At 42.2% G+C, this 27,712-nt stretch overlaps 1 protein-coding gene across 3 annotated transcripts in view; it reads left to right on the forward strand.

The window, feature by feature from the left end:
• Positions 1 to 27,712, forward strand: part of LOC130166390 (transcription initiation factor TFIID subunit 4) — an 82,030-nt gene that overhangs the window by 23,630 nt on the left and 30,688 nt on the right. For all 3 annotated transcript variants that reach the window (XM_056371966.1, XM_056371974.1, XM_056371983.1), the window contains 4 exons: positions 4,409 to 4,578; positions 10,982 to 11,112; positions 15,002 to 15,127; positions 19,706 to 19,762. In XM_056371966.1, coding sequence (XP_056227941.1) covers positions 4,409 to 4,578; positions 10,982 to 11,112; positions 15,002 to 15,127; positions 19,706 to 19,762 — 484 coding nt within the window. The remainder of the gene's footprint in view (positions 1 to 4,408; positions 4,579 to 10,981; positions 11,113 to 15,001; positions 15,128 to 19,705; positions 19,763 to 27,712) is intronic.

The following is a 27,712-nucleotide window of genomic DNA, read 5'->3' on the forward strand; positions in this document are numbered from 1 at the left end:
CAGTACAGCTACAGCCGTCTGTGTAAGTGCTTGTGTCAGTATGTGCATGTGCGTGTGTGTGTTTGTGCGTGTGTGTGTGTGTGTGTGTGTAGTTTACAGTACAGAGTGAAAGCAGCTGTCTCTGTGCACCCCCCCCCCCCCCACACACACACACACACACATGCACACCCCTCCTCATTTCTCTGTAAACACTCGACATCCGCTGTAATCACAGGCGAGGCAGCCGAGGCCCTCAACCCTCTGCCAACCTCCGAGCTCGGCCGAGGCCCTTCAAAATCCAACCCTGTCCTACATGGTGGACACACATCTGTGCACATAAGCACACAAACATTTGCTTATTCACATGGAAAATACACAAACAGATACACCAATGCAAAATAAGGAACAAAAGTTTCTGTTCCCCAATCACTGTTGCCAGTGAATATAAAAGTCCACCAGCCCTTTTCCATCATTTACCACCAAAGAAAGTTTTGTCCTTGTGGTTGCATCCTTTGTTGCTTTGTAAATTGCTATGTGATGTGCCCTGTTTTGCTAAAAAAAAAAAAAAAAAAAGACTTTACAAATAAATTTGACTCAATTAGGTCTTAGAAGTGACCTCCCAAAAATTGTTGATGCAGAGACTTGGAAACATGGCAGCCACAAGATTAGATTATGTTCAGATTTGGGGCTGCACCACAATAAAGATGCTCCAAGAATCCACGAAGAAAATGATGGAGCTCCAAAATCAGAAAATAGGAAAGCCTGGAATGTTAATATAGTTATGGTTACATCAAAACAAGGCATTGTGGCATATGCCTTCATCTCAACAGCAGCTACATTATACCTATTGCCAGTTTTTATATTTTATTTTTGTGAATAATTACAGCTTGAGTGTTGGGGGGTCCACTGAATTTATAACAGTAACTTATTAAACATCTAGCATTATTTAGCCCTTCTTGTGCCCCAACTGCCTCCAGTGCTGTCATCCATTTGGGTCATGAGCACATATCCCATCAGCTGCCCAGCGAACCCCAGGCTGCTCTGTGGAAAACGCTTCTTCAGTGGTCCATGTCTCTCAGTGTGGGCACTACAAGCCTGCACGGCCTGGGTGTTAGTCACAGGGATCAATCAGGGCCCCCTGCCTGGGCACAGAGACCTTTATCCACAGGGGTTGGGTGTGGTGGTGTGGTGGTGTGGTGGTGTGGTGGTGGGGGCGGGTGTGAGGGTGGTGTTGGAGGCAGGGGGCGCTGGAGATCTGGATACACGTCTATCTATCCACATACTCACTCGCTCACACACAATCTCTAAACGGCAAATGCAGTCCTCCCACCACCTATGGCGTGCCCTCGCTGAAACACAAGCTTGATATGGAAACGACATGCATATGTATTCATGTGACCGCCGGCTGCGTGTCCCCGGGCCAACCCAAACCATAACTGAGAGCCTGCTCTTTTGCTTCTGTGGAAGCTAATTACATCTCTGCTTTATTAGTGCAGAGGTATAGTCAAGAATATTTTGCATTTCATATCTCATTCCCTCCTTTTAATGTCAGACCTGTCTTTGGCATTCTCATTTGATTTGAGCCCAGGCGATCCCAAATAGCCCAAGAAATCAGACCTTCCAAGAAGAAGAAACATTATTACTCATAATATTACCAGTGTTCTTGGATACTGGTTGATGGTTTAGGGCCCCATGCAGTCGTAGCAGCCACTGTTTAAATATCTCTGCTCTGTATTACTGCAGACATTTTTAGGATGTTACCCAACAGATTCAGCTTAGTTTATAGTTCATCAGCACCACTTACATATATTTGTTTTGTAAATTCTGACTGAAGCAACACTTCTCAGGGATCGAGCTGTTTTTCAGCTGTAGCTGTGCCAGTGCAATGTCAAAGGAGGACTAATTCTCTGCCTTCATGCGAGCTAAGCCTGTTTTTCGATATAGCAACTTTAATGTTGATATGTCATTTTGACCAGAGAACACTTGGGAAAACCATATTATAAAATATACATTAACTTTTTTTAATTCCTCCATGCCAGCAACAGCGATGGGCGGAGGCACCATGTAGTCTTTCCATCTGTCCTCCTTCACGTCCATCCATCTTTCTGTACGTCCGTCCATCCCATTCTCATGAACACGATATCTCAGCAGCACTTTAAACAAATTTCTTCCGATTTTGTAAAAATGTTCACTTGGAACTGATTAGATTAATTAATTATAATTGAAACATTTAAATGTGTAAAAATGGTATGCTATTCGTGTAATATGACTTTTCATATAAAAGTCATATTACCTTATTTTCCGCATAAATATATCTCTGATTTAGACAGACCTTTTTCTCTTCTAAGCTAACCTGCTTTGGTCAGCTTCTCATGGTACACAAGTGAGAGTAGAGATCTGGACAAAAAGAGACAGATGTTTTGTTCAATAGAAATTTACTGTGAAACATTTTCATTTATCTCCTCAAATCTGGGGAGATTAACATATTTTAAAAGGAATACAGTCACTCTGTATTGTACTTCAGTTAAGCAGACCATGTGCTATTGCATTGGCTTCACAAAAATGACACAGTTTAGTGTTAATACAGTATTACACAGATGATAGGGTTATCTTCCTGACTGGCTGGTGATTACTTGCTTTAGTTTTGGGGGATCTTGTATAAGCAATTACTTTTCCTTCATGTACGTCAGGCACATAGATAGTTTGAAGCTGTGGAAGTAGCAGCATTTTTTACCTGAGTGAACACGGCCTCAGGCATGTTTCTTTTTAGGACAGGTCAAGTTATCCATGAGGACGTGATGAAGAAAGGTGCACAGCCTGAGGTGCGGCACAGGGTATAATCCAATGTATCCATGCTTGTGTTGTTGTGTAGATTCTCTCTGTGAAGTCATAATTAGACTGAGTGCTAGAGGAGAGGAGGAAAAGAGGAGAGAAGGTAGAGGTGTGTGAGATTCAGGGAGCTGCTCTAATTGTCTTTGTCAACCTCCTGCCGTGGTGTCAAGTTTCATATCGGCTCTCTGTGGCCGCACCAAGGAGCAGGAGGGCCTCGGCGGGGTGGAGTTGGCTGACGGTGTGTGCCCGCGCACATGCACTTGAAAGAACTCAGGGGCCCTCACTGCGCACACGCACACACAAAAGCACAGCGACACATGCACAGGCACTGTCGCAACCGACGACGGTGGCATGAACGTAAATGACTGTGGAGGTGAGCCAGTGAGTGGCGAGAGGCCACTCTGTGTGTGTTCTGCGGTTCTTTGTTCCCTCCGTCAAAGCCACTCAGAAAATCCGCTGCTTGCTCTGGGCCAGTCCTGTAAGCACAACACGTCACCGCTCTGCTAATTCAGGCCAGAATCAGAGTCATGACTTGCCAAGTACAATGATTGTGAAGGAATTTGTCTTTGTGACAACTCACCAAAGAGAGTGGCTGCCTTTTAAAGGATGTGTGGAGCTTGTTGACTGTCAAAGGCAATGACCCAATCACAATTTCTGCATGTTTGCCTCCTCTATGTCTCTGCTAATATGTAAACAAAGTGAAGTCAACATTATAGCTGTGAGAAATGACCAGCACATCAAGAAAATACATTGCTAAGTGTGGCAAAGCGGTGAGCAAATAGAGTTTGCTGACATTAGCTAGATTCATCACAGCTTGGTGCCAATCCTCAGGAGCATCTTTATCGAGCTAAGCTCCAACCAAACGCTCTTCATCTCCCTGCCTCTGCGAGTGTTGACACAAATAGACCCTGGAATGGGAATACTGTGCCATTATGACCGAAGCATAGCCCTGTGTAACAAAACCTATGCATAACTTCATCCGAGAAAATATTCATGAATAAAAACAAGGCAAGGGATATATGTTGATAATAATAGGGCATGAATACTGATATGGAGTGAGGGTTTACAAAGCTTTTACTCCATGCCTGAACTGAATTCTTTTTCTTTACTGGATAAATGACCATTTGACCATTTCCCCCTGCACTGCAGACTTTGTTCCTGCTAACAGACGGGATGTAGACAGAAGGAGACAGTGTAGACACACCAACCAGTAGGAGTCACTAATGCTGCGACAAGGACACAATCCCTATAGACAACTTCCCGAGTGGGGCCCCTTTTCCCCTGCGCTATCCGACTTTAGTAACTTTACCTTTAGTTCACCCTGAACTGGTGCAAATAAAAAAAAAGTAGCTTGTACCATTCATTAGAGTCTGTTTTATGTCTCGAAATCTATAATCCTGAGCAGAGAAGTGGCACTGAATGTGCCACGATAAAATACATATTTTTCTGTTTGGCAGTTTGCAAAAGATTTGTGTACATTTGTGCAAACATCATTGGGTCCTAAACGCCAACAAACCCCACTTAATACACTTGGGCCTATGTAGGAGGACATATTTTCTATCGTATGTATTTTGCTGATATTCTGTCTATGTTTTAGGGATGATGATGACATCAATGACGTGGCCTCCATGGCCGGCGTGAACCTGAACGAGGAGAGCGCTAGAATACTCGCCACCAACTCTGAGCTAGTGGGAACGCAAATCCGCTCATGCAAAGACGAGGCCTTTCTCCACCCAGGGCTGCTACACCGACGAATTCTGGAAACCGGTAAGATATATGTGCATTGCCCAATATGTGATGTAACACAGAAATTCTTCAACATTTACCTTTTGGATGTTTTGATGAATTCCGGCCTCTCAGAGAAGAAAAGAGGTTATTATAGCAGCAGGAAAAATCTTAATGTTATACCAATGTACCCCAACCCTACCACTCTAAAAACACAATCCAAAGCTGAGTTTCCAGGCTGTGGTGGTGATGAAATCACTATCTGTTGTCTTTTGCGTTAGGAACATGTTGTTTCTGTGTTTAGAGTGTCATCACTAAAGACAGTTTTGATTTTCTCTCCGTCAGTGGTTCAGGCTGAGCCTTTTCTTGTTTGGCCTCGGTTTAAATTTGATACACTTAACAATTCTTTCACCTCCTTTAATGAATTCTTCAGTGGCTGTCTGAACTCACTGGACCCCAGGCACATACATAAATACTTTATGGGTTTGTCTTTTGAAGGCTGGCTGTCAGATTGTCCTCTGGACTAAAGGAACAGAGTTTAGAGGAATGAGACTTGGCAGCGAGATTTCTTTTTAGTGGATCTTGACACTGTGATAGCACACACGGTATTGCATGTGCTAATCGATACAGGCGGAGACGTCTTGGTTCTTATTTGCAGTATCACATGCGAGTGATAGTGTCTTCATTACCTCTTTTTGCTACCGGCACTCAGTTTTATTGCTTGAAATATACTTTAGGCTCTCGCTGCACAGTGAAACCTGTGAAAACGAATAATGAGCGTTATTACTCAAAATAAACCTGTGCCTAGCATCTAGATCAAAAAACACACAGCGTAATTCCACGTGACGGGGAGTCTAGCGCCCTCATCTTGTTTCATCTCAATTAAAGTATCTTTAGTGTTGCACGGGGACCTGCGGGTCATGTTCCGTTACGTGGACTCTTGGCGTGGTTGTTATCCCGTCACCTCGGGGCAGAGGGGTTGTTTAAAAATATAAATCTTTCCTCAGGGGGGGCACGCAGCGTGATACAGGGCAGGAAGCTAGGGCGCCCCCTGCTGGGGAAGTGGCACTTATGCAGCTCTGTTGTGTCAGTGATTGGCCTCTCCACGCTCCCAGCTGACAGCAGTCCGAGGGAGGCTCCCCCGGCCTGCCAGCTCCACTCAATCAGAAAGCCTCGGCTGCTCCTCTTTACTGTACAGGCACCAAGTTCCACTCTGCTCTGCCTTCTCGTTTACTGCTGAACACCCCACAACATCTTCACTGTGACCATCACTGACCTCTTTTTGCCCCACCAAAAAGATTCTAGGGCTGATCCTGTGAATCATAGGAGAAATAATAGTTCACTTTTTCCTTATCTTTGTCACCGTCTTTATTTTTAAATCAGTGGAAATGTCCTGATTGCCCATTTTTTACCCCACTTTATTTTCCTCCCTCTCTTTATGAATGCTGATATCAGGAGAGGATGCCGGCTGCCTCTTTCTATCTTCTTCTGTGTTTTCGTCTTTACATCTCTCTGCGTCTCGTTTCCTCTCCTCTCTTATTTATCCCCTCCAAACAAACACTTGTGCCGCCCTCCTCTCCCAAACCTCTCTCTCCTTCCCCTCATAATTCTTTGGGCTTGTCCTTGAGGTTGGTGGTGGGTGGGGATGGGGGATTTGGTGGTGGTGATGGGAGGTTGCGAAACAGCACTCCACCCCCCCATCTCAGGAACCAGAACACAGGCACAGCTGGAGCTCTCTAGAAAAACTTCTCAAAGTAATGATAGTCCACTGGTACCTTTAAGTTCTGACTTCACACACACACACACACACACACACACACACACACACACACGCACATGTCGTGTATACATGCACTTGGGCTGATCACTTACACAGACATAGGCAGACAGTAAAAGACAAATAGTCAAATTCTAAGACTTTGAAAAATATTAAAACAAGCTTCCATGCGTGGAATATTACCTCCAAATCTTTCTCAAATGTATCTTGATAGCACAATTTAATGGCTCAAAGGAAATAATAGCATTGACACGAAAACTGGTTTATTCTCTTTTGGATTTCGTGTGTCTTCTGGAGCATGATTTCCTGGTAGATGCACAGTGGGGTCCAAATGGGAAAGTGGTCTCTAACCTTCTGTACATGATTCACTTTCAAAACAAAGCAAGTGCCTCATGCTGTATTCGCATCATGTCAGCTTTACCATGAAACTCGCATGAGCTGCTGCTGGGGAAAACAGTGGTCAACACAAACATGTCAGTCTTCAAGTTGCAAGACTTGAACTCTTGGCTTCTGGGATTCAGTAATAGTGGAGTACATTTAACTTAATTAATTGTACATTTACTGTCTTACTGTCTCTAAACAAATTATATTCATTTTTTTCCGTTTTCCTGTCATGTCAGTAGCATCTTTTTTTCTTTTTTTATTTGCTCTGTTAATTTTTTAATCTGTTTTGAATGCACTTCCTGTTGACAAGCCAAGCCAAATCAGATATATGAAGCAAGATACTAAGACATACTTGATTTTTTCTTATTTCCATTATTGATAATCTGTTGGTCACAGGCAGGCAAGGCTGTCCTAAAACCTGTTAGGACGCTTCACAGACAAGCCCTTAAAGTCCTGGACAGGAAGTCACAGCAATACCATCATTGTGATTTACTTACCGTTAAATATAAAATGTTGAACTTTGGCAGCTTAATTCTATATTCAGACGTACGTTTAATGCATAAGATTATACATAGTGATCCTCCTCCTACAGTCTCAAAACTATTATTAAGCAATTGTCAAGTTACGTAACTCGTAAAACGCAAATACATGCGGAATGATTTGTATTTGTAAATCTATATCTGTATCTATGACTCAGGTTTTCCACTGAAATATATTTGTGAATCTCATCCTATTTGTGTGGATCCTTTTGAGACTGCTTTGTGTCGCACAAAATTCACAAATGCTGGAGGACCAAGTGCTTTCCTGTTGATGTTAATACATAAATGCATTTTCCATTAAAATTCCAAGTCGACTTACAAAGGATGATATTCGAGTTGTAAATTAGAAGTACAGATACGGATGCAGATCTTCTGCATTTATTTGTGGGTTGTGTTTTACGAGACACTAGTCACATGACATTTTACAAGTCACATGCTCCCTGCATTTGTGGATTTTGTGTGAAATGGTGCAGTAAAACAGTCTCAAAAGGATCCACGGGAATAGGTGGAGATTCAAAAATATATTTCCACAAGATGGGTGGAGATCAGGGTGCTTGAAACGAGACACCGCCTGGTTATGAAACCTCTGGTTCGGGAGAAACCAAGAGGTCATTAGCATTTTCCAAGTCTACATTGGTCTGCATGAGTTGTAAATCTGGAAAAAAGCTTATGACCATGTTCAGCACCTTTGCTTTGTTAGTACGGGGTTCAGGAGTTGCTTTTGTGAGCCATTTGTCCGTTTTTGTTTGCTCGGAGACAGAGCTGTGTTTTATTCTTGGCATCATGACTGGAACAAGGATATGACTTGGGGCTGTGGCATCTCAGCTATTTGAAAATGGTGTGATCCTTGTGGCTTTATTAGACCTTGACTCCTGATGTGCAGTTGAGAAGATTTCAGCTGAGTTTACTGTGGTCTGGAGGGATGAAGCACATGTAACTCTGAGATCGTGGTTGTCTCTCAGAAAAAGGTGAATTTCTCAATCCAGGTGAGCAAAAGTAGCAGCCCCAAGTGGAGCTCAGGTATCTCAGGGTCCTGTGTTATTCTGTGTTTGTGGGCAGAGCGTAAAGCAGACAATGAAAGTTATGTCAAAAGCAGCAAATTAAAGCTACTCTAAGAATCACACAGTGAAAGGTATAATAGATATAAACAAGCATAGATGGCTCGTTCAGGACCTTTTCCATGTTCACTGCCAGCTACTTTTCAGGGGAACCCTTGTTGCTATGGATACCAGTCATTTCTATACTAAATAAATATTCAAGTTACCAGGCCTCAATGCAGATTTTGCCTCTCCATGGGATTGTGTTGGAAATGATGGGCAGGCAGCTACTGCATAAAAATCTATTGTGGTATCGAACATTCGACAGTTTTTGTGTGATCTGTAGGCGAGTTTAGGGTGAAGCAGAATTAGTGACCAAATACACGAATTACATATTGTGACATTTGATGATTTACTTGTTGAAAATGTCTCTTACAATTCATTGTCTTCATAATTCTTACTTCATTCTCACCATAGAAACATGTAAACAAAGGTGGTGAAGGGAAAGGAAAATTAAAAGCAGATTGAATCTTATGGCGTTCATACTTTACACATCTGCATAACGGTGGTGCCTCACCCAAAATTTGATGTGATTGACTGACTTGACTTGTGGTTAGTAACAGATGCCCAAGCACCATGTCTCCCCTTAAAACAAGCAACCATTTTGCTTTTCACTTCACTCGTGCAGTTGGCATGCGGCTCTGTCAAAATTTACCAAAAATGACGTTTGATTAATCCCTCTAAAAAACACATCACTGTAAACTATTCATCTTATTTTTGAGTGTAATGTCCATAAGAAGGGAAACTGATACAACGAGAGACTAACTATTGTGTAGATGCTCATTTGTTTGCATATTTTCGAGCCGTGCCCTCGGGTTTCTAGTGCTGCAATGGTAGGCTAGGCTAACTGTAGCTTACATAGCTTGTGTGCAACTTTATCTCGAGGTTCCACAATTTAGTCTACCGAGTAGATTGCTCGGAGTGCAACTCGCTCTCTGTTTCCAAGTTGGGTTGTGAACTCAGCCATCATTATGGCAGCTTGACCTATATTTAATTTTCAATCTGTGAAAGTGACGTTGTGTGAATCCAGGCCCACACGAGAACTCGTGAGGCAAACAGCCTCGAATATTCATATTCACAATTGAATGTCTTTTTATATATCTCGATTATATAATAGAATTCAGAGTATTTGCTCAAAGCGCTAGCATGCATATAGGCATGTATGATAAATTAGTTTTGCACAGGTCATGAAATTAACCATTGGTAGGAACTGAAAATGTTTCGGGCACATTAGATGAAACGTGAGCACGCCACACCATATATGTGAGCATCAGCATGCGGACATGCTCACAATGACAACGCTATATGCTGATGTGAAGCAGGTAAAATGTTAACCATGTTCACCATCTTAGCATATTAACATGCTAACATTCCCTTGTAGCAACGTACAGCTGAGGCTGATGGGAATGTTAAAATAAATGCAAAAAGTGAAGATGTCAAAGCCTTTGATTCGTGTCATTCCTGTTATCTTTTGTTTCTTTCCAGTATGAATTCCACTAAATATTAAAGCTGTCCAGTTCATTAGTCTGTTTTTATCTGTGTTATGGGCCTTTTTTTCTAGGTGAATGTTAATGATTTGTATCATTACAAGCGGAGGAATGTGTTTTTGCTCACAGAAATGTGTCTCTCTCTGGCTAATTCTCTTAAACTTTCTCTGAAATATTAATGTCCCTGAAAGATCGTATTTTTTAAGGAAGCAGAGGCCTATTAGTGTTTTTCCCTGACCTTGTGACATTGCCACTTGTATTGCCACCGTAATTATAAGGCTAACAGGGCTTCCTCCATCTATTTCAAAGCTCGAGCTGGTGAGGAGTATATGTATTGTTCCGCTGATTTAAATAATTGGTGTGGTTTACTTAAAAGGGTGCCAGAGAGAAAATTATGTTAATGGAATAATTTAAAAGGAAGTTGGAAACAGATAGTAACCCTACCAAAGTCTGTCCGCCTCTCTTTTGTTATGACTTCAGATGAGTTTTGCTCCAAGGAAACTAAATTATCCTTCTCCTACGAAAAGAGATGGTCAATGTCGTTTACACACTTGAAGGAGCTTAGCTAGTAAAGCCACTTTGGAATTTGCACTAAGACTGTGAAACAAATTAACTTCCTGTGTGATGAGTCCTATTTCTGCGAGTTAATTGCACACACTAATCCAGACAGTTGAATGTGTGTGAATGTGTAAGAGTGGAGGTACTGAATGGAGGTTGTGGGCTTCTTTTGGTGTGTTTTTACAAGTTGTTTGGGTGTGTGTGTGTGTTGCTCTCAGAAACAATTACCATCTACCTGCTTAGCTGTTGTTTTTCTCAAAAAGACAAACCGTGAAAGCAAGAGAAGTGATGATAAAACAGTCACTTCCAACCTCTTTATCCCTTTAGTACAACAAAAGTGAGGACTGAGGTTGTGTTATAAAAGTCCTGGATGATAAAGTAATGTAGTGTTTTAATGACGACTGAATCAGGGAGGTGAATGAGAAATCTGTGCTTGATAATGAGAAGGAAAATAACTGATTCTATCTGTTATGTGAGAAAGAGGTATCGAATTGATGCTTATGATTCACTGATTGCAAAAGTGTGTGTGTGTGTGTTTTGTGTGTGTGTGTGTGTGTGTGTGTGTGTGTTTTGTGTGTGTGTGTGTGTGTCCGTCCTTCACAGCTAAGAAGTTTGGAGTCACAGAGGTCCCCATGGAGGCTGTAACATTCATCTCACACGCCACACAGTCACGACTTCGCACTGTGGTAGAAAAGGTTTCGACTATCGCACAGCACCGACTGGACTCCTGTAAGGTAGGAGGAATTCACACGCACATGCCCCTGCACACAAAACACCAGTGTAAAAGTCAATCTATGCCTTTTTTGTAATTTATTCTTATTGATTATGTTAAACCTAATCTATTTCCAATCAGTTTTTTTTGTAACTGACTGAGCTTTATGTTAACCTGTTAACTAACATAAAGCTGACACTCACACACCAGGGCTATCACTCTCTTTTTTGATCAAGCCTGATAAAACATTAAATATTAGATCTGCAGCCATCTGTATGAATTCAAAATTCTCAGTGTGTAAGCAAACAGGCCGTGCCTTATACTCCAGCAGGAGGTAATGGCAGGTCAATGGTGCAATTTTTTATTCACCCAAGTTGAACTAGATGCAAAAAAATTCACAAGGATTTACTTCGCCTCTGCAAGTGAATCCACTAACTGTGGCGATTCCACTGGAACTGGAAAGAATTGAAATGCTGGTCTGACCAGGTCTTTCCCCTTGAACTCACTGCTGCTAATCAGCATCCATTTCTCTACTCCTTCTACTATTTTGCTATGTAGTAATGTAATCGACAACATAAACTATCAGTATTTCCATAATGAGGGGTCAATCACCACCTCCCTCTCGAACTGGGTGGGCATCGGAGAGCGCGCAATTTTGCCGGTCAAATTTCGCTCAGGTTGAATTTGGTGCGGAGCAAACAAGACAGGGTCAGTTTGTGAGCAGCAGTGGAAACCTCTTACACTGTTTCTCAGTGAAAAGAATAGGGAGTGAAATCTGCAGCGGCAGGATACTTTGGGACAGGCCGTGTGGGTTGCATGCAAAATAACTTGAATTGATTGGATCATATAAAACGAATATATAATTATTAACTTTTTTATAAAGAAATACTATTGACATCCGTTAAAACACACACAAAATGTGTGTTCCTACTTCAAAATCCTGGAGAATCATCCCAGAGAAAGCCAACATGCTTATTTTTGTAAACATGAATTATTCATAAAAAGGGCAGGAGAGATGGCACATTACTATGAAGTACTGTTGAGAGAATTGATAAATATCAGTATCAATAAGCAGTAACAGAATCAATGAAATCCTAATCACACACCTACACCCTAGCATCCAGCCAACGCCGCGTCATCAAGAAACACTAAAGCTGCCGTTGAATTAACAAGAGCGAACACATTATATGTGCCCTGTACTTTGGGATGAAGCAAACTAGATGATGTCAAAGTTTAGTTATGAATCTGTTATTATGTTAAATGTGTGGCTTGAACCCGGGCAGCTGTTTACATACATGGACAGATATTTATGTAACAAAATATACAATAAACATTGGATTAAAAACTCTGAGGGGATATTAAATCAGACGAGATGGGAAAGAAACTTCATCGGGGACACTGAAGCACACACACACATAAACACATAAACTCAATTATGGACACACATGAATGCTCCCTACATTCACACACACAGACACACAGCGGCATGAAACGCGCTTTCTCTCCCACGCATAAACACACAAGCAAAAAATGTGCATTTACAAATAACATAAACACATAAAAGTTAATATGAAAAATTGTTTTTACCCTGAAGTTGATAAACAGGTGAGCTCAGACTTTTTCAGTCAGTCAGTCAAAACTTTGCGTCTGTGTACACCTGCACAATTGTCTCATTATTGGTCGCTTTATCTCTCGTCGCTCTTGAATGTAACTATATAACCGCATCTAATTGGTGTACATTAAAGCGTAAACCCATCTCAACTACAAGCCTAAATCTTGACATTGTTGGGAGAACTGGGGGGAAACTTTGAAAATGTGTTTTTTCCCTGACGCCAAGGCGGGAGGATGAGGAGCAGGGAGGAAGAGCATGGCTACAGTTGTCCCCATCTTGTTTTGTGCTTCTTCTTTCTGTTCATTCTTTTCCTTTTTTGTGGTTTTGTAAATGAGGTGTGTGTGAGAGAGGCATGAAGCTCTGTGAAGTCACTCTGTTGACATCAGCGAAAAAAAGAAAAGACCAAAAGACGAAGCGGCCTTAAAGAGCAACCGGGCTTCGGCAGCGGCGGCAGGAGCTACGGCAAGAGTGCAGGCTCAGCGCTGCAACAAAGAGGAGGGAGACTGGATGAGAGAGAGAGAGAAAGAGGGGGGTTGGAGGGGTGCTGGCGATGAGCCTCCTCTGATGTGTCTTTGTGCTCTGTGCCACCCGGCTCCTCTCATCCACTCATGGAAACACACACACACACACACGCACACAGACCTGACACACACACAGATGGAAGAGAGAGTGATATAGAAACCAAGTGCAAGAGGAGAACAGAGCTGCACAGGAGATGTACAGACGTACGCACACAAACATGTGAAATAAGCAATTATCCTATTAACTTTTGATGACCTACAAAAGTTGTTGTTACACTTTCCTTTCCTTTTCCCAAGTGGGAGGTGATGCTCCAATGCAAAGAGAAGCGTCGTCTGTAAATAGAAAAAGTTTGTGTGTTGTCGTCTGTTGACGTGTTCTGTCTGCTGCTGCTCCACTTCAACTGTATCCGAAAGTTTGGATTCTTTGTTTAACCATGACAATATTTTAAGGTTTATCGGCGGGGCATGCCTGACTTATTTATTGTAATCCGTGATAGTAACCATAGATTTTAATGGCGGCCGTCCACTGCGCTTTTTTGTGACTGATTTAAACAATGTGTTGTTTCGTCAGCCCAAAGTAACAGCTCTGCGTTAGAGGATAGTATCGCCGTAATTTCAACCAGTGCGCACAATCAGTTCAACCTACTCTTGACATGTTTTATTGATTTAGAATCAGAAAAATGTATTTAAACTTTTACTATATTAAAGTCATTAAAAATTGCAAACTTCAAGTAAAATTATAATGAAGACCACTTCATGCATCTTCCCATCAAGCACACTTAATTACTATCACACAAGTCTCATAAAACTTTTTTGGCAGTTTGCTCTCCATCTGTCCGGCTTTCTCTCCTCTCTGTCTTGTGTTGCGTCTCCTCTCAGCTCAGTGGCTGCTCTGTTTGGCACGACCATGTTTCCAACACAGGACTTACATTCAATGTGGACCAGTGCTGAAATGATTCATCTGTTAGCCAGTCAACAAAAAATTGATCTGCCATAATTCTACAATCGATGAATCTTCTAAGTTATTTTTCAAGGACATTGGCTAAAAAACTCTTTTTCTAATGTGAAGATGGAGATGATTTTCTATGTTTTGTGTCATGACAAATTTAACATCTCTGGGGTAAAGGCTGTTGGCTGTGTAAGGGATTTGAAAGGATTTGAAACAGAGCCCAATAATTTTGGCAAAATGACAAGCTGTGATTGGCAATTGGCAATTTTCTGACACATAATAGAATTAAAGATGGGTAGATTAATCAAATAAAATTCACGGATTAATCGATAATTGAAATAATCATTAGTTGTGGACTTGACTGTGGAACAACAGTCTTATCAGAACTGATTATTCATCTACTATTCACTGCTATTGTGAGAGCCCCTTAACGTGTAGCAATAACTACTGTTTTAGGGGTGGACTGTAATTGAATTGAATTATTCGGTGATTGGTGGAGACATGTTTTATCCTGTCAAAGTAGATTTCTTAATTCTGTGACTTTCTCAATTTTCTGCCATTGATGTTCGACAAATATCTAACTACCATGCTCTGTTCTTATCCTCCTTTGGTCAAACAGATCATCTAGATCACCAGTAGCAGTTTGTTTACAATAGGTGATGAAATTTTTCTTTTACTGTTGAGATCGTTCACTGTGTGTAGATGGACTGATGGCTTTCTTAAAGTTCTAATATTTGTGGCTGAAGCGTCGGAAGCGGCCACCGAATGGGACTTTTTTTTTTTCCCAGCTGTTACCGTTGCAGTGATGTTCTCTCTATCTGCCTGTCAGGACGATGAGTGCTACGAGCAGTCTGCAGACGTTCGCTCTCAGCTCCGCTTCTTCGAGCAGCTGGAGAGAATCGAGAAGCAGAGGAAGGACGAGCAGGAGAGAGAGATCCTGTTGAAAGCCGCTAAAGTAAGTTATTGTCACCTCGCCATCCTGCTATGTGTGTGTGTGTGTGTGTGTTTGTGTGTTTGTGTGTGAGCGAGAGAGAGAGAGTTGTTATGTCCCCATGCAACAGTGTGTGCTTGTGTATTGGTGTGTGTATATGTGTGTGCATGTTGCTCCTGCGCAGGCCCTGACAGATGAATTAGAGTGTGACACCAGTGGATGAAGTGACCTCCCTCTGTCCTCCCAGGCTCCTGGCCCCAGGGCTCCTCTGTCCTGGCTCTTCCTCCCCGGACACAGCGAGGAGGAGGAGGAGGAGGAGGGCGGGTGGGGGACCCCGCACACTACGCAACCCTCATGCACCTGCCACACACACACACACACACACACACACACACAGCGCCACGTACAACCTACAAAACATCCCTCTTTCACAAGCCTTGACAGCTCAGGTGAAACAGAGCATCCGTTTTAAAAAGAGCACAGATTTGTCAGTGTCAGAAAAGCCAGCATGTGATCTATCTATCTATCTATCTATCTATCTATCTATCTATCTATCTATCTATCTATCTATCTATCTATCTATCTATCTATCTAACGGTATATACAGCTTTTACATAATATTGCTCTAAACATCTGGTAATAAGTAGACTCTAACCAGGAAAAATTTCATTTTTTCCAGCTGCAGTAACAGAGATTTGTTTAGAATAAACTGCATTAGTCATTATGAGCAGAGATAGCTGCTTTGTTTAAACTTTATGAATAGAAAAGGCCGAGGAAAAATGCTGATAATACCTGCTGCACTGCTGAATGTACAACTCAAATATTACTACAGCAATAACTCTTTAGCACCAAAGCTGTTGCAAAAATACATTTAAAATTGCCGATGGCACAGATTAAGGTGGCAGTCAGATTACAAAAAGAAATCGTCGCTTAATCAACACATGCAGTTTTGTTGAAGTTGCGTGGATGTGGGGGAAGAGGGCCGCGCACTACATGCTGATGAGCTTTGTTGGGTTTGGCAGTGCAGAGTGCTCCGTCACTTCAAACACAGTCGTAACTACAAGCAGTGCTTTTTCACTGCATCCTGAGTGATGGTGAAAGTTATTTTATGGACTTGTAATTAGTTAGGAAATGAGAGAAATGTAATTGTCGGTCATCATTTCAACAGTTACCAGCTGCTAACATCCACCGCCAAGTCAGAGAATTATTTAAAACGTCTGTAATAGAGTAAGGTCCATATCTAATATTAATCTACAGTCCTCAAAATTCATGGTGATTTCTTTCTCCTGGCTCCATTTCATGAGCTTTTTGTGGTAGATTGTTATTTACACTTTCAGCTGAAACTCAAGTGTAAATCACATGAAATGATATGATAGTCATAATCTCCAGTGTAGAGGGTGTAGCTTACACACTGACCCTCTGTTCTTTGCAAAATACAATACATTTATAGATTGATCATTGGTGCACAAAGCTCATAATAACTTGACACAATAAAATAAACCATATAGAAAGTGAATACCTGCACAAACATTCTAAGATGGTATTAAAACTACTTATTTCAAATACGGTCCTTGCATTGTTACCTGTCCACTACTCTGAACTCGGTCCTGTGTGCGTGTAGAGACATTTGTTTATCAGTGAAAAGAAGCCTTCAAATTTGGAAAGATCACCACAGACCAAAAAAAAAAAAAAAAAAAACGAGAGAGAGAGAGAATCTTTGTAAATGAAAATGCCCCACGGTGCAACATTAGCAGAAAGCTAGGTTAATTTAATTAATTTTGAATGGAGCCAATGTCCCACAGTAAAGATTCTCATTGCAGCACACCTCAGCGTCTTAATTGCATTATTACGCTCCAGTCCTGCCATGCAGGATATTAGAAAATCCTCTAGTTGATGAACACTGGCCACCAGACCTCATGACCTGTCTGTTTTTTCTGTCAGGAGAGACCAGATAGCCTCACTACTGGTTGTGAAAAAAAAAAAAAAAAGACATCGCCTCAGCAGGAAACGACACCGTAAAAGTGTGTTGTAAAAAAAAGGGATAGTTCAGCTTTTAGATCCTCTCTGTCAGTTTTTACTTCTACATGTTTGAAGAGTGTAGCTTTTAAACTGTGAAGAGCTCTCCTCATTAACAGGATTAGCGGAGAACTTTTGCAAATATCGCCAAGTTTGTGTAGGAAGAGCTGACCCCGGGGCTGTTTGTCCTGCACAAGGCTAGTTTGACTTCACCTCAGAGCCGTGTCTGTGGCTTTTCGGCTCTTATTGTCGTGGCGTTTCAGTTCAAGGAGAAGTTTGGAAAACGAATTTTTGCCTGTTGATCGCTAAATTTACTACACCAACACACTGCCGGACAACAAGCAATCTGTTTGTGGCTCTAATCCCTCTCAGCATCACAGGCTGATTTAAATGAACACTTACTAATGATGTAACCTTGGATGCACCATTGGTTAATTTTTTTGTTTTTCAGTCACACTGTTTCTGTTTCTCTTTCTCTTACTCCGACTGCCAACTGTCCAAACGTTAAACGTCATATTTTGGCATTCATCCTTTAAAAACAGCTCCAAAAAGGCAAAAAAATTGACCTTTTTATTTGCAACCTCCATTTTTGACCAATGTTCAACGACCATACAGGGAGGAATCCATCACTGAATACATTATAAGCCTCAGAACGCTGTAATGTTATGCAGCCAGGAGACATATTGCATAAATGGCTTTTCTCGTTTTTTCTCGACATATGACTCCCCTGCTCTCGTGTAAAAACAGGAGTAAGTAAGGCTTGACATTGGCTCTTTCATGGTTATTCATTTTGTTCGTATTAATTTTATTGTATTTTTCATTGTAAAGAAAAATGAGAATAACCATATTTATAGATATGTGTGTGATTACTGCAAGAGGAATAACAGGTCTCACCCACTGGACTCAATATGCAGGAGAATATATTGACAGAATATTCAAGTTGACTTTACTCTTTCCACATACAACCCACAGCTAAATGAAACAAGTACAACCCTCTGGTGGTTTTCATAAGTCATTCTGGGATATGTAAGAAAAGCAAAGTAAAAGTAGACACCACTGGTCGAGGTAGAAAAAAAAAAAAAAAAAATTACAGCTCGTCATCACAAAATAACTCCCAAACCCAACAAAGCTTGTCAGCATGTCCCACCCAGTCCTCTTCTCCTCTTCTCCCCTCTGTAAGTGGGAAAACCAGGGCAGCTGACAGAGGAGATGTAAAGCATGCCAGTGGCACCGCTGCCCTTTGTAAACAGTCCATCTGTACCAACCCCTCCCACTCCTCCGTCCTGCCGCCACCCACCTCCCTGCCTGCCTCTCTGCCGCTCAAGCGCCAGCTAATTTGACCTCTTGAATAAGAAACCCACAAAAAATAATCCTCTCCACCCCCGTCTCCTCTCCTCCTCCTCCCCTTCACAACAATCCCTCCCCTTCCTCTATGCCGTCCATTTAAAATATGACTCAAGTCTTGAGGGATGCTCCGGCCGACCGGAGGGCAAACACATTAGTCGTAGTTGAGATACCGACCAGTACGTGAACCGCCTGATATATTTAAAGCCAATTAGCAGGAAGGCTAGGAAGAGCAGCTCTTGGTGCTTAAGATGGAGAAGATGAAGAGAGGAAGGAGAGACAGGGAGGTAGGGCGTTGAGGTGGGAGTAGGGTGTCCAGCTTTGGAGGGAGGCGCAGCACCTGATCTGACTGATGTGGTATTAGAAGTAAAAAATAATTTATGAAACTAAAATAGATTTATAACTATATCATGAATAGACTATACTGTAAAATATATTCAATAGACATTTTATTGCATAATCCATTCACAATTGTTTCACCTTTTGAATGGTGATTTAGAATAGAACCATGATTATTTGTTTGCACAAAAATATTAGGAAGGTTTTCATGGACCTGACCTAATTTTGACTAATCAAGCCAAAATATAACTACACAGATTATGTCCAAACTCACAAAATAACTAACTGCATCCAGTTAGTGTGCAGAAACATAATCTGCCCGTATTGCCTGCAGTGGTCAGCCGTACATGTACATTTGGCCGTGTGGTGAAGGATTCCCAGGGACAAGTACATCCACCCAGATCTTGGCTGCTGATTAAAATAGAAGTGCTGTGTTGTTACGCCGGGGACATGCACACACACAGACACGCACAGCATTGGATAGCTACACTGGCTCACAGTGACACACACACACACACACACTAAGCCACTGCCACTGATACTCACCAACATCCTTTGCCCTGTGAGTGTCTGTGTGTGTGTGTGTGTGTGTGTGCGAGTGTGCTGGCTCGTGCAGAATTTTTAATAACCTCTTTTGATTAGAATCCCCCTCCAGCGGCTTATTTAGGGCTGGATTTGGAGCGGGTTTAAAGGCCACTGCCCCCCGGGGGGCGCTCCATTGCACTTCTCTGAATTCAAATACGATGTCCTTGACACCTCTGTATCCTGTTCCCATTTTGCACTATTTTTGCTGCAGCAGCAACAGATGAGTAGCGAGGGGGGGTGGGTAGGTGGTGGTGGTGGTGGGGTGGGCTCCTTAAACCAGCTGTTAACCTGTGTTTCCCCCTCCCCTTTACTCCACAGAGTCGCTCCAGGCAAGAGGACCCAGAGCAAGCTCGACTGAAACAGAAAGCTAAGGAGGTAAGCTGCTGCGGAGATCATTACCCTTGACATTTCCCTGACTCCAGCGTATTAATTTTTCATGCCTCACTACATATGTAATGCCATTTAAAGTCGGACTTAAAAAAGTTTGAGGAATTATTCGCACCGATTGATGCCCGTGTGTGGAAAATTATTTTCTGTGAACGAAAGAGACTCTGCATTTCCTCCACCCTCTTCTTTTCTTTTCTTTTTTTCTCCGTCAATTTCAGCCTCTTCATCTCACACCAGTTTGAATTTTGACTAACTGTTGTATCATTCCTTCTCATCTCAGTCACTTTCGGCTCATTGGTGTCTTATCTTAGATTCACATTTGTTTTAATTTAGTTGTAACACAAAAGTATGATCTCTCAACCTCCTTGTGGTTTAAAAGAGATAACAAATATATTTTCTGTTTATTTCTGTATGTAAATGAGTCCACCTGCAGAAATACATGATGTTCACTTATAAAACTGTATGGTGAATAAGGGTTTCAGACGTACCAGTCCATGCTCCACATTAACTTTAACAAATGCTAAGTACAAAGGCATAAAAAGAGTTATTTCCTTTTTCCAAGTAATAGGCCAAGGCACAACACGCTGCGTTGCAAACTGGGGAATGTTTCAACTGACTTCTTTTGGTTGTGCGGTGCTACATCTTCCTTATTTCAAGAGCGGGTCTTTGTATATAATAAAATTCCCGGTGGATCTCAGAAAGTAGACCACTCTTCTTTCAGTGGTTGGTTAATGTTGTTTACGCAAACAAAATAGTTCTGTCGCAGCGGAAGATTGCATTTGTGTTTTTCTTTTTCTTTGTTTACTCCAGAATAACTTCACTGGCTGCTTTTAGTCCTTGGCTCGCAACAAGGATCAAGAGGATTGCGTGGAGCTTCCATAGAGTTGTCTGTATAGGCAGGAGGATAAAACGGGCACCATTCACCTGTTGTTGTTGTTGTTGTTGCTGATGTACAACTTAAGGAGTCACTTGCTCTCTTATTAAATTTATTCATGCAGGTAAAGTTTACTGAGCACGTAGGCACTTTTCTCACCAACACCGTAATTTATACTCACACAGTTCTTCAGTTTTCCACCTGACAGCTCCCCAGTGCAACCACTGTCTTTTAATGTGGACCACTATATTTAGGTGTACACTGTAAATGCCTTGCTCAAGGGCAACTGAGAATTGTTTTGTGGGCAGGATTTTCTTCAACAGTCTGTGGTGTTGAACTCGTGACCCCTCAAGTGACGAGTGGACTCTCTCTTACCTCTGGCTACTGGCAGCGTTCTGTCTTTTCCCCTGCGTCTCTCCTGGACATTTCTTTCTAGCAACAGTGAGCCCTGCTGCAGTTTAAAACATTCACACTAGATCGCAGCCTACCCATAAGCCCCACATATGCAAATGAAGCAGCGTAATAGGCAGCGCGATAGGTTTGCCCCAGGGGCCATGTGATCAAAGTGGATCTCCTCCCTGTTAAGTGGCAGACTGCTCGTCATCTGGATACGGCCAGATTAGCGCCTCGTGAGGAGACGCAGCGTTGCGCGTATGCACATTTTCATTTTCATCTGGAATTTTAAGAAGGTGGTTTGGAAGTTGTTACTTTATGTAATGCTTTCTCCCGCTAGATAGAGATAAGGAAGACTCCCAGCCCCATAACTGCCCCCCCCCCCCCCACCTACACACACACACAACACCCCGCTTCCACCCTCCCTCACCTCTTTCTTTTTTGCTTAATGGCCGTCGTTTCTCAGCCCCCGTGCCTCTCCAGTTTTCATCACCTGACTGGCTCAAGGGGACAGAGCTGGCTGTTTGTGTCACTGCAGAGTCTGTCGGCAGCTCACACATCTGCGCAAATTTCATCAGGATAATGAGCCCGAGCTACTCTTCCAGGCGACGGGCAGAGGAGCCAGCTTCTCTTTAAGCCCCTCTCCCTGATCATGCACACAGAGACACACACACACACACACACACACACACACACACACACACACACACACACACACACACACACACACACACACATATGCACACACACACACAAAACAACCACCACCACCAAACAATCACCATTTTGGAGAGAAGGAATTACAGCGCGTTATATACTTGAACTAAGTGTCGGCGTGTAAATTGGGCTGGTGCATGATTTGTTTTTAAAAAGGCAGGTGCAATGTGTTGTGAAAATGCCGCTGCAGACCGGAGTCTAGTGCGAAGGCCGATGATCAGGAATTAACAGATAAGCAGCAAATGAATTGTATGAACCGTCAAGCTCAGGTTGAATGTCAAGTCAAAGCAATTTCATTTACATAACCCAAAATCAGGCCTCTGCCTCAAAGGGCTTTACAGTCTGTACAAGATGCAACACCTTCATCTTTAAACCACTGGATTTAGAAAAACTACACAAAAGAGGGGAGAAACCTCAGAGGAGCAACAGAGGAGGAATCAAACCTCCTATGTGTAGCCACAATCCTTCATCATACCCAGGTTTTTATAGGTGAAACTGTTTTGCTCTGAGACGGTGATATCGCTCACACCCTGTAGTTCCACACATGCTACATCGCAGGTGCCTGAATGGCTAAATCACTAGCATTGCTTAGAGGCTCTCCTTTAGCCTAATAGCATAACAGTATTATTAGTTCGTACCTTTTCACAGTCCATAAAGCTGAACATGGTGACAATAAGGACAGGTTGGAAAAAAATATATAAGATCAAGTTTGGTTGAATAGATTTTTACCTCATAATCTAAAATGTGTGGGTGGTGGGATCCAGAGTCAATATAACACTGGGATTGACCACCTTTTCCTTTACTGAAGTGACACTAGATGCTGTAAAATATGCCAAATTAGCTATTAGCACTTCATGTTTACAATGTACCCCTGGATGTGAATATCACTGGATTAATTTGATACCAAACAAAAATGTAAAACTGTGATGATTCTCAGGCAAGTTCTGGAGTTATAAGGAACTTTCTTTTTCCTGTGATTTCTGAGCAGATTTGTAGATGTTCATTTGCATCGGACATCACAGATAATGGTATCTTTGGAAACTCCCATTAAATCTAAAATTTATATCCGTGTTCAGATATGATTGAATCATGACTTCAACAACGATTACAGCTTTTAATGCAAACTGCAGCGGTGAAGTGGTAAGTGTTACCATAACATCCCCCATGAGCTGTGCGCCATAGACGCTGCTCCAACTGCTGACCCTGTTGATAACCGGGCCAAATCAGTGACCAGCCCAAAATAATTAATACATTTTGAACACTGTCATGCACCGGTTCCTTTCATCCTATCTCCGGCTCCCCCCTGGAGAAGCGCACCTCACTGAATCGCCTGCTCTAGTGCCGCCGTCAGGACAAAGCTTCCACTTGAAACACGAGAAAGCAGATTGCTGTGCCGTTTATTTAACACATTCACGCTCCCTACTGGATGAACCCTTCCCGTTTTGGACAATCCATGAGCTTTCTGCTTGTTCCACCCTCAGGCCGAGATGTTAGCTTTGGTCACAAAATATCTCACAATCTAGCAAACACATGGCCATTAAGTTTACAGAGCTGAGTTTGTGCTACAGAGGCGAAACAATCTTTTTAAAATCATATTTAATGATTCCACTGCCTTTTCTCTAGATCTGACCTCAGGACAAACTTAACTACAATGTTACCAGGAATACCAAAATCATCAATGCACTGTTTTACTCAGTATTTTGGGGTATAATGAACATTGTAGGCTCTAGGTGTCTCCAGCAGGTCCTTTAGTCTTGTACATTTATTTTGCCAGGCCTCTAATTGTGTGTTTCTATTTGCACCAGCAACCTACTGGTCAGATGGTCGCTGGCAGAGGTTTCACGTGAGAGAGGCAGAGCAGTCTAGTGCCTGTGTTTCCTCCATTCACTACCATTTGGCCGAAAGGTCAGATGGGCTATTTCAGAAATGCCCCCAGTGAAAATCAATGGGCAAATCGCGGAGCTCAGTTCCTGTTTGTTGTTGTTGTTAGTGGTGGGTCTGTGTGTTCTGTCTGTTCCATCACTGAGGCAGGAGGCCAGGCAATGCCTAATCATTGAGAGTGAGAGAATGAGAGAGAGAGAGACAGAGGGAATGAGACAGAGAGACAGAGACAAAGAGATGGAGAGAAAAGGAGACTTGAGGGGGGAGGAGGAAGAGGAGAGGGAGAGAGAGATAGAGAGGGAGTTAAGGCCAGTGGAGATACATCACAATGTCAGACACACAGACACACTGCAGCCACAGATTCATCATCGCAGCTGCGTCTGCAGGCACAAGTGGACGCAGGAAACGAGTGAACTGGAGGAAGAGGAGTGGAGAGAGGGCAGGAGAAGAGGGGGGAGAGGAGAGGGGAAAGACAAATTGGTTACTACAGCTGGCCAAAATCTGGCCAAAAGCTCCTGTTAGGGTCTGTTCAGCTGCGGAAGCAAACCATGTCGTGCCAATACCACTAATATTTCCACCGTATGGCACAGTTCATGTGGGCTGGCTAATCATATACTATTGCTTAAGCACTGTGCGCTCCCAAGTCCCACTGTGGTGCTAATTGGACAAATCAGTTTAACGTCACAAACATTAAAAAAACCACTTTGGGAAGCAGATGATTCTACAGATGCACAGCTACAGGTGAACAAGGACAAGTACAGTGAGGACAATATGAATCTGATTTATTCACCACCTTAGTTAAGCTAAAGTAACATCAGAGCTGACACTTCGCTCACTGTTGTGATGGGCAGTGTCACTGGTTGTGTTATTTTCTACCTCTCTCCCCTCTGACTTTAAAAAAAAAAAAAATTATATTATGAATGAATTTAGAACCACATTCATTTATAGAATATATAATTTACACAAATTCATATGAAAACAACTTTCAAACTGAGATTTGAAGTTCATTATTGAGCTTGTAAACAGCAGTAGAGAAAACAATCAAACCACAAGGTCCGCTTTGAAGATCATGTGATACTGTATGACTGAACGCTCCAGAGCAACTATTAACTGGAAATAGTGGTGAGATTTGTGGTGAGTTTTCTCAGTAGCTTCCTGATTATTGGCGTTTTGAATATTTTTTGGCCAAAACTGGAAGGTGCCTTTATTTTACATGTTAAATATTTTTCATTTATCTTTACTACAGCAAGTAGTAAGAGAGATTAAATTAAATGATGTGACATCACCCACAGTTTTAAGTGATGTATTCTAATCTACAGGAAATGTGGAGTTGAGAGAGAGAGAGATAAAGAATGACACCTGGACATGAACCAGAGAGGCTGTGGTTCATGGTCAGTGTCTTAACCCCTGAGCCACCAGGGGGCCTCTTTTAGGTTTCTTCGTAACAGTATGACATTAACCTTGCTTTAATGTCAAGGTGTTTGAGGCCACAGTCCCCCAATGTAATGTCTTGAAAACTATAAATTATTCAGAAATGATTTATGGTAAATGCATTTTTTGAAAACCAATATAAAACAATCAAGAGACATAAAGCATATGAGACAGGACTGCAGGTGAGCGGAGGGGGAAAGTAACACCACAGCAAGTGACCAAGTGCTAAAACTGAACATGCACATTTTCAGTATTTGATTCACATTCTCTTAGCCTGAGTCAACAGGACGAGTCCGTGGTGTGAGTGAGTGTAACACCATGTTGCTAGAGAGCAGCGTGGAGCGTAGTCAAGCTTCCCTGGATAAATAAAGGTTAAAAAATAGTTAACACAGTCTGTCTCCAACTGATAGCCCAATCACTGCCAGACCTTTAGATGATGTGTGAGGGAGTCCATGCTCTCCTCTCCTCTCTGCTCCTCTCCTCTCTATTCTTTTCCCATTCCTCCACATTACCATTCCCTTGCAGCAACACTCCACTTCTTGCTCAGAGTGATTCCAGAAGACTTGTGTGTAACCGAGAGCTGTCCAATGGGATTCTCAGAGGTTTTTGTTAGAATAATTTTCCTCAAATATTTTTCTTCTTCAGGCATTGAGATTTTTTTTTTGCCCATTTTGATGCAGCAGCATTGCTTGAAATGTCTTGAACCTCCACCGAATTAATTCTGCACAAGCTCAACTTTGAACCTTTCATGGCTCCAATTAAAAGCCTGCAGTTATACATCCTTCCTTGCTGTACGGGCATATACTGTATGTTAAATCCTATGAATCAAATTAGACTAATATTCATGTGACATATGCACAACCCTGATCAAATTAAACATATTAAGCCACGCCGCTCACATAATACAAAATTGTTCACATTAATGTACATGTTATTAAAATCACAATCCCTTTGCTCAGCCAGTATGCACCAGGCCTTAATGCACACATACGTGTTTCTTGATTGGCTAGGCATCCTCCACAAGTGACCAGGTCACTGAGAGACTGGAATCCACCCACACTTTCAGCCCCGACAGCCAGAGCCTCACACTTCTCCTGAGAGGAGAGGCTCCTGTGTGTCAGAGGACAATGTAGCAGACCCTTAGTTTTTATTAGGCCAGTTATATCTGCAAGTTCATAGGCTCTCATCCTCTGGCCCTCCACAAACTGCTCTGCTCAAAGAGGCGCTCTCCCCCATTAGGCTGGCCCCGGGGCAAAAGCCTGCGACCCTCCTCCACGTTCTCTCCCTTTTCTGTGCTGACTTTCAAAGAGAATTCCTGCTGTTTTGTGTGTCCCACTTCATAGTTGTTATATTCTTGTCTTCTGGCCTCACTGATACACAATACCTTATAGATGTAGAGCAGCAGCATTCATGGTCAACAAGCAGGAGTGTGATTAGAAGAACATTATGCTCATGAACTTCACTGTGTTTCCTTTTTTTTTTTTTTTTTTTTACAAATTAGGTTTTGCTTTAGTTTAGCAGGTGTCCTTTTATTTAATATAATAATTTCAATTAGATTTTAATGTTTCAGAAAATGATACAAGATGTTGATGTGAATTTAATTATCACTTAAGAAAGGTCTGTTTTGTAGGTCCTCAAGATGTGCAGGCTACTAAACAGTACACTGTAACCCTATTTTTATTTGTTGCTTTGTTGTCGGTAGTCTCAACTTCAGTTTTTTTCTTCACCTCAAGACATATTACAAGAAGAAAAAAAAAGAAGAAGCGGGCTTTAAAAGTACCTTTGGTGTTCCTGTGTGTTTTCGAATATTACAAAGTGCTGTAATGAGAAGGAAAACAACAAAAAAAAAGGAGATTTTTTTGCCTCAGAGGGAGATAGCGACTCGTTCTCCTCGCTGTACAAGCCTGTAGGTTCACTTTTCTCTTTGTGCGCTGGAGCACTCCTTGGGACTCGAGCGACAGGGGAATTGGGCATGCTGAGCTATGCTGGTGGCGAGGTGCCAGCCTCCTGTGCCTGGGATATAAGTGAGAGGGAGGCAGGAGGCAGGACATGTTTCAATTAGGCAACAAAAACCATGCACACGGAGGATAACAGAGAAGAAGAAAAAAAATCTCACCCTCACCAGCCAACTTCTCCCTTCTGACCTCTCCCTAAAACACACTTCCCTGAACCACTCTCCCCCATTTTTTTTCATCTAAAATCTGAGGTGTCATTTTTGTGGAATTCATATGGGAAGGACAGTAGTGAGGGTCTTTGTGAGGTGATGCTAAGTGTGCCAGCTCGGCCTGCATGTTTCCATTAGATTGTCATGTTGGCTAATTAGAGAGCGGCAGCATGATTCACCTTGTTAATTAGGAGGACTTGCACACCATGTGCCTGGGGGCGGTGTGGGGAAGAGGAGCCCAGCCTCAGAGCCTGCTAGTCGCCTGCTGCCTATGAAGATTCCCCTTCTCATCTACCTTCCTTTCACTCCTTTTTTTTTTTTGATTTGGAAATGAATAAATCATTGAGATCGTCCTCTCTCGGAGTGTGAATATCTGAGTTCTCATCTTTTCCTGGATGCAAATTAGGTGTGATCAATAGAAGGTGACGAGCGGCGAATCTAAATGTTAAAAAAAAGAGAGAAACAGAGAGAGAGAAGA

This window comes from Seriola aureovittata, chromosome 1 (genome assembly GCF_021018895.1).
Source record: "Seriola aureovittata isolate HTS-2021-v1 ecotype China chromosome 1, ASM2101889v1, whole genome shotgun sequence".
In the NCBI taxonomy this organism is placed as follows: Eukaryota; Metazoa; Chordata; class Actinopteri; order Carangiformes; family Carangidae; genus Seriola; species Seriola aureovittata.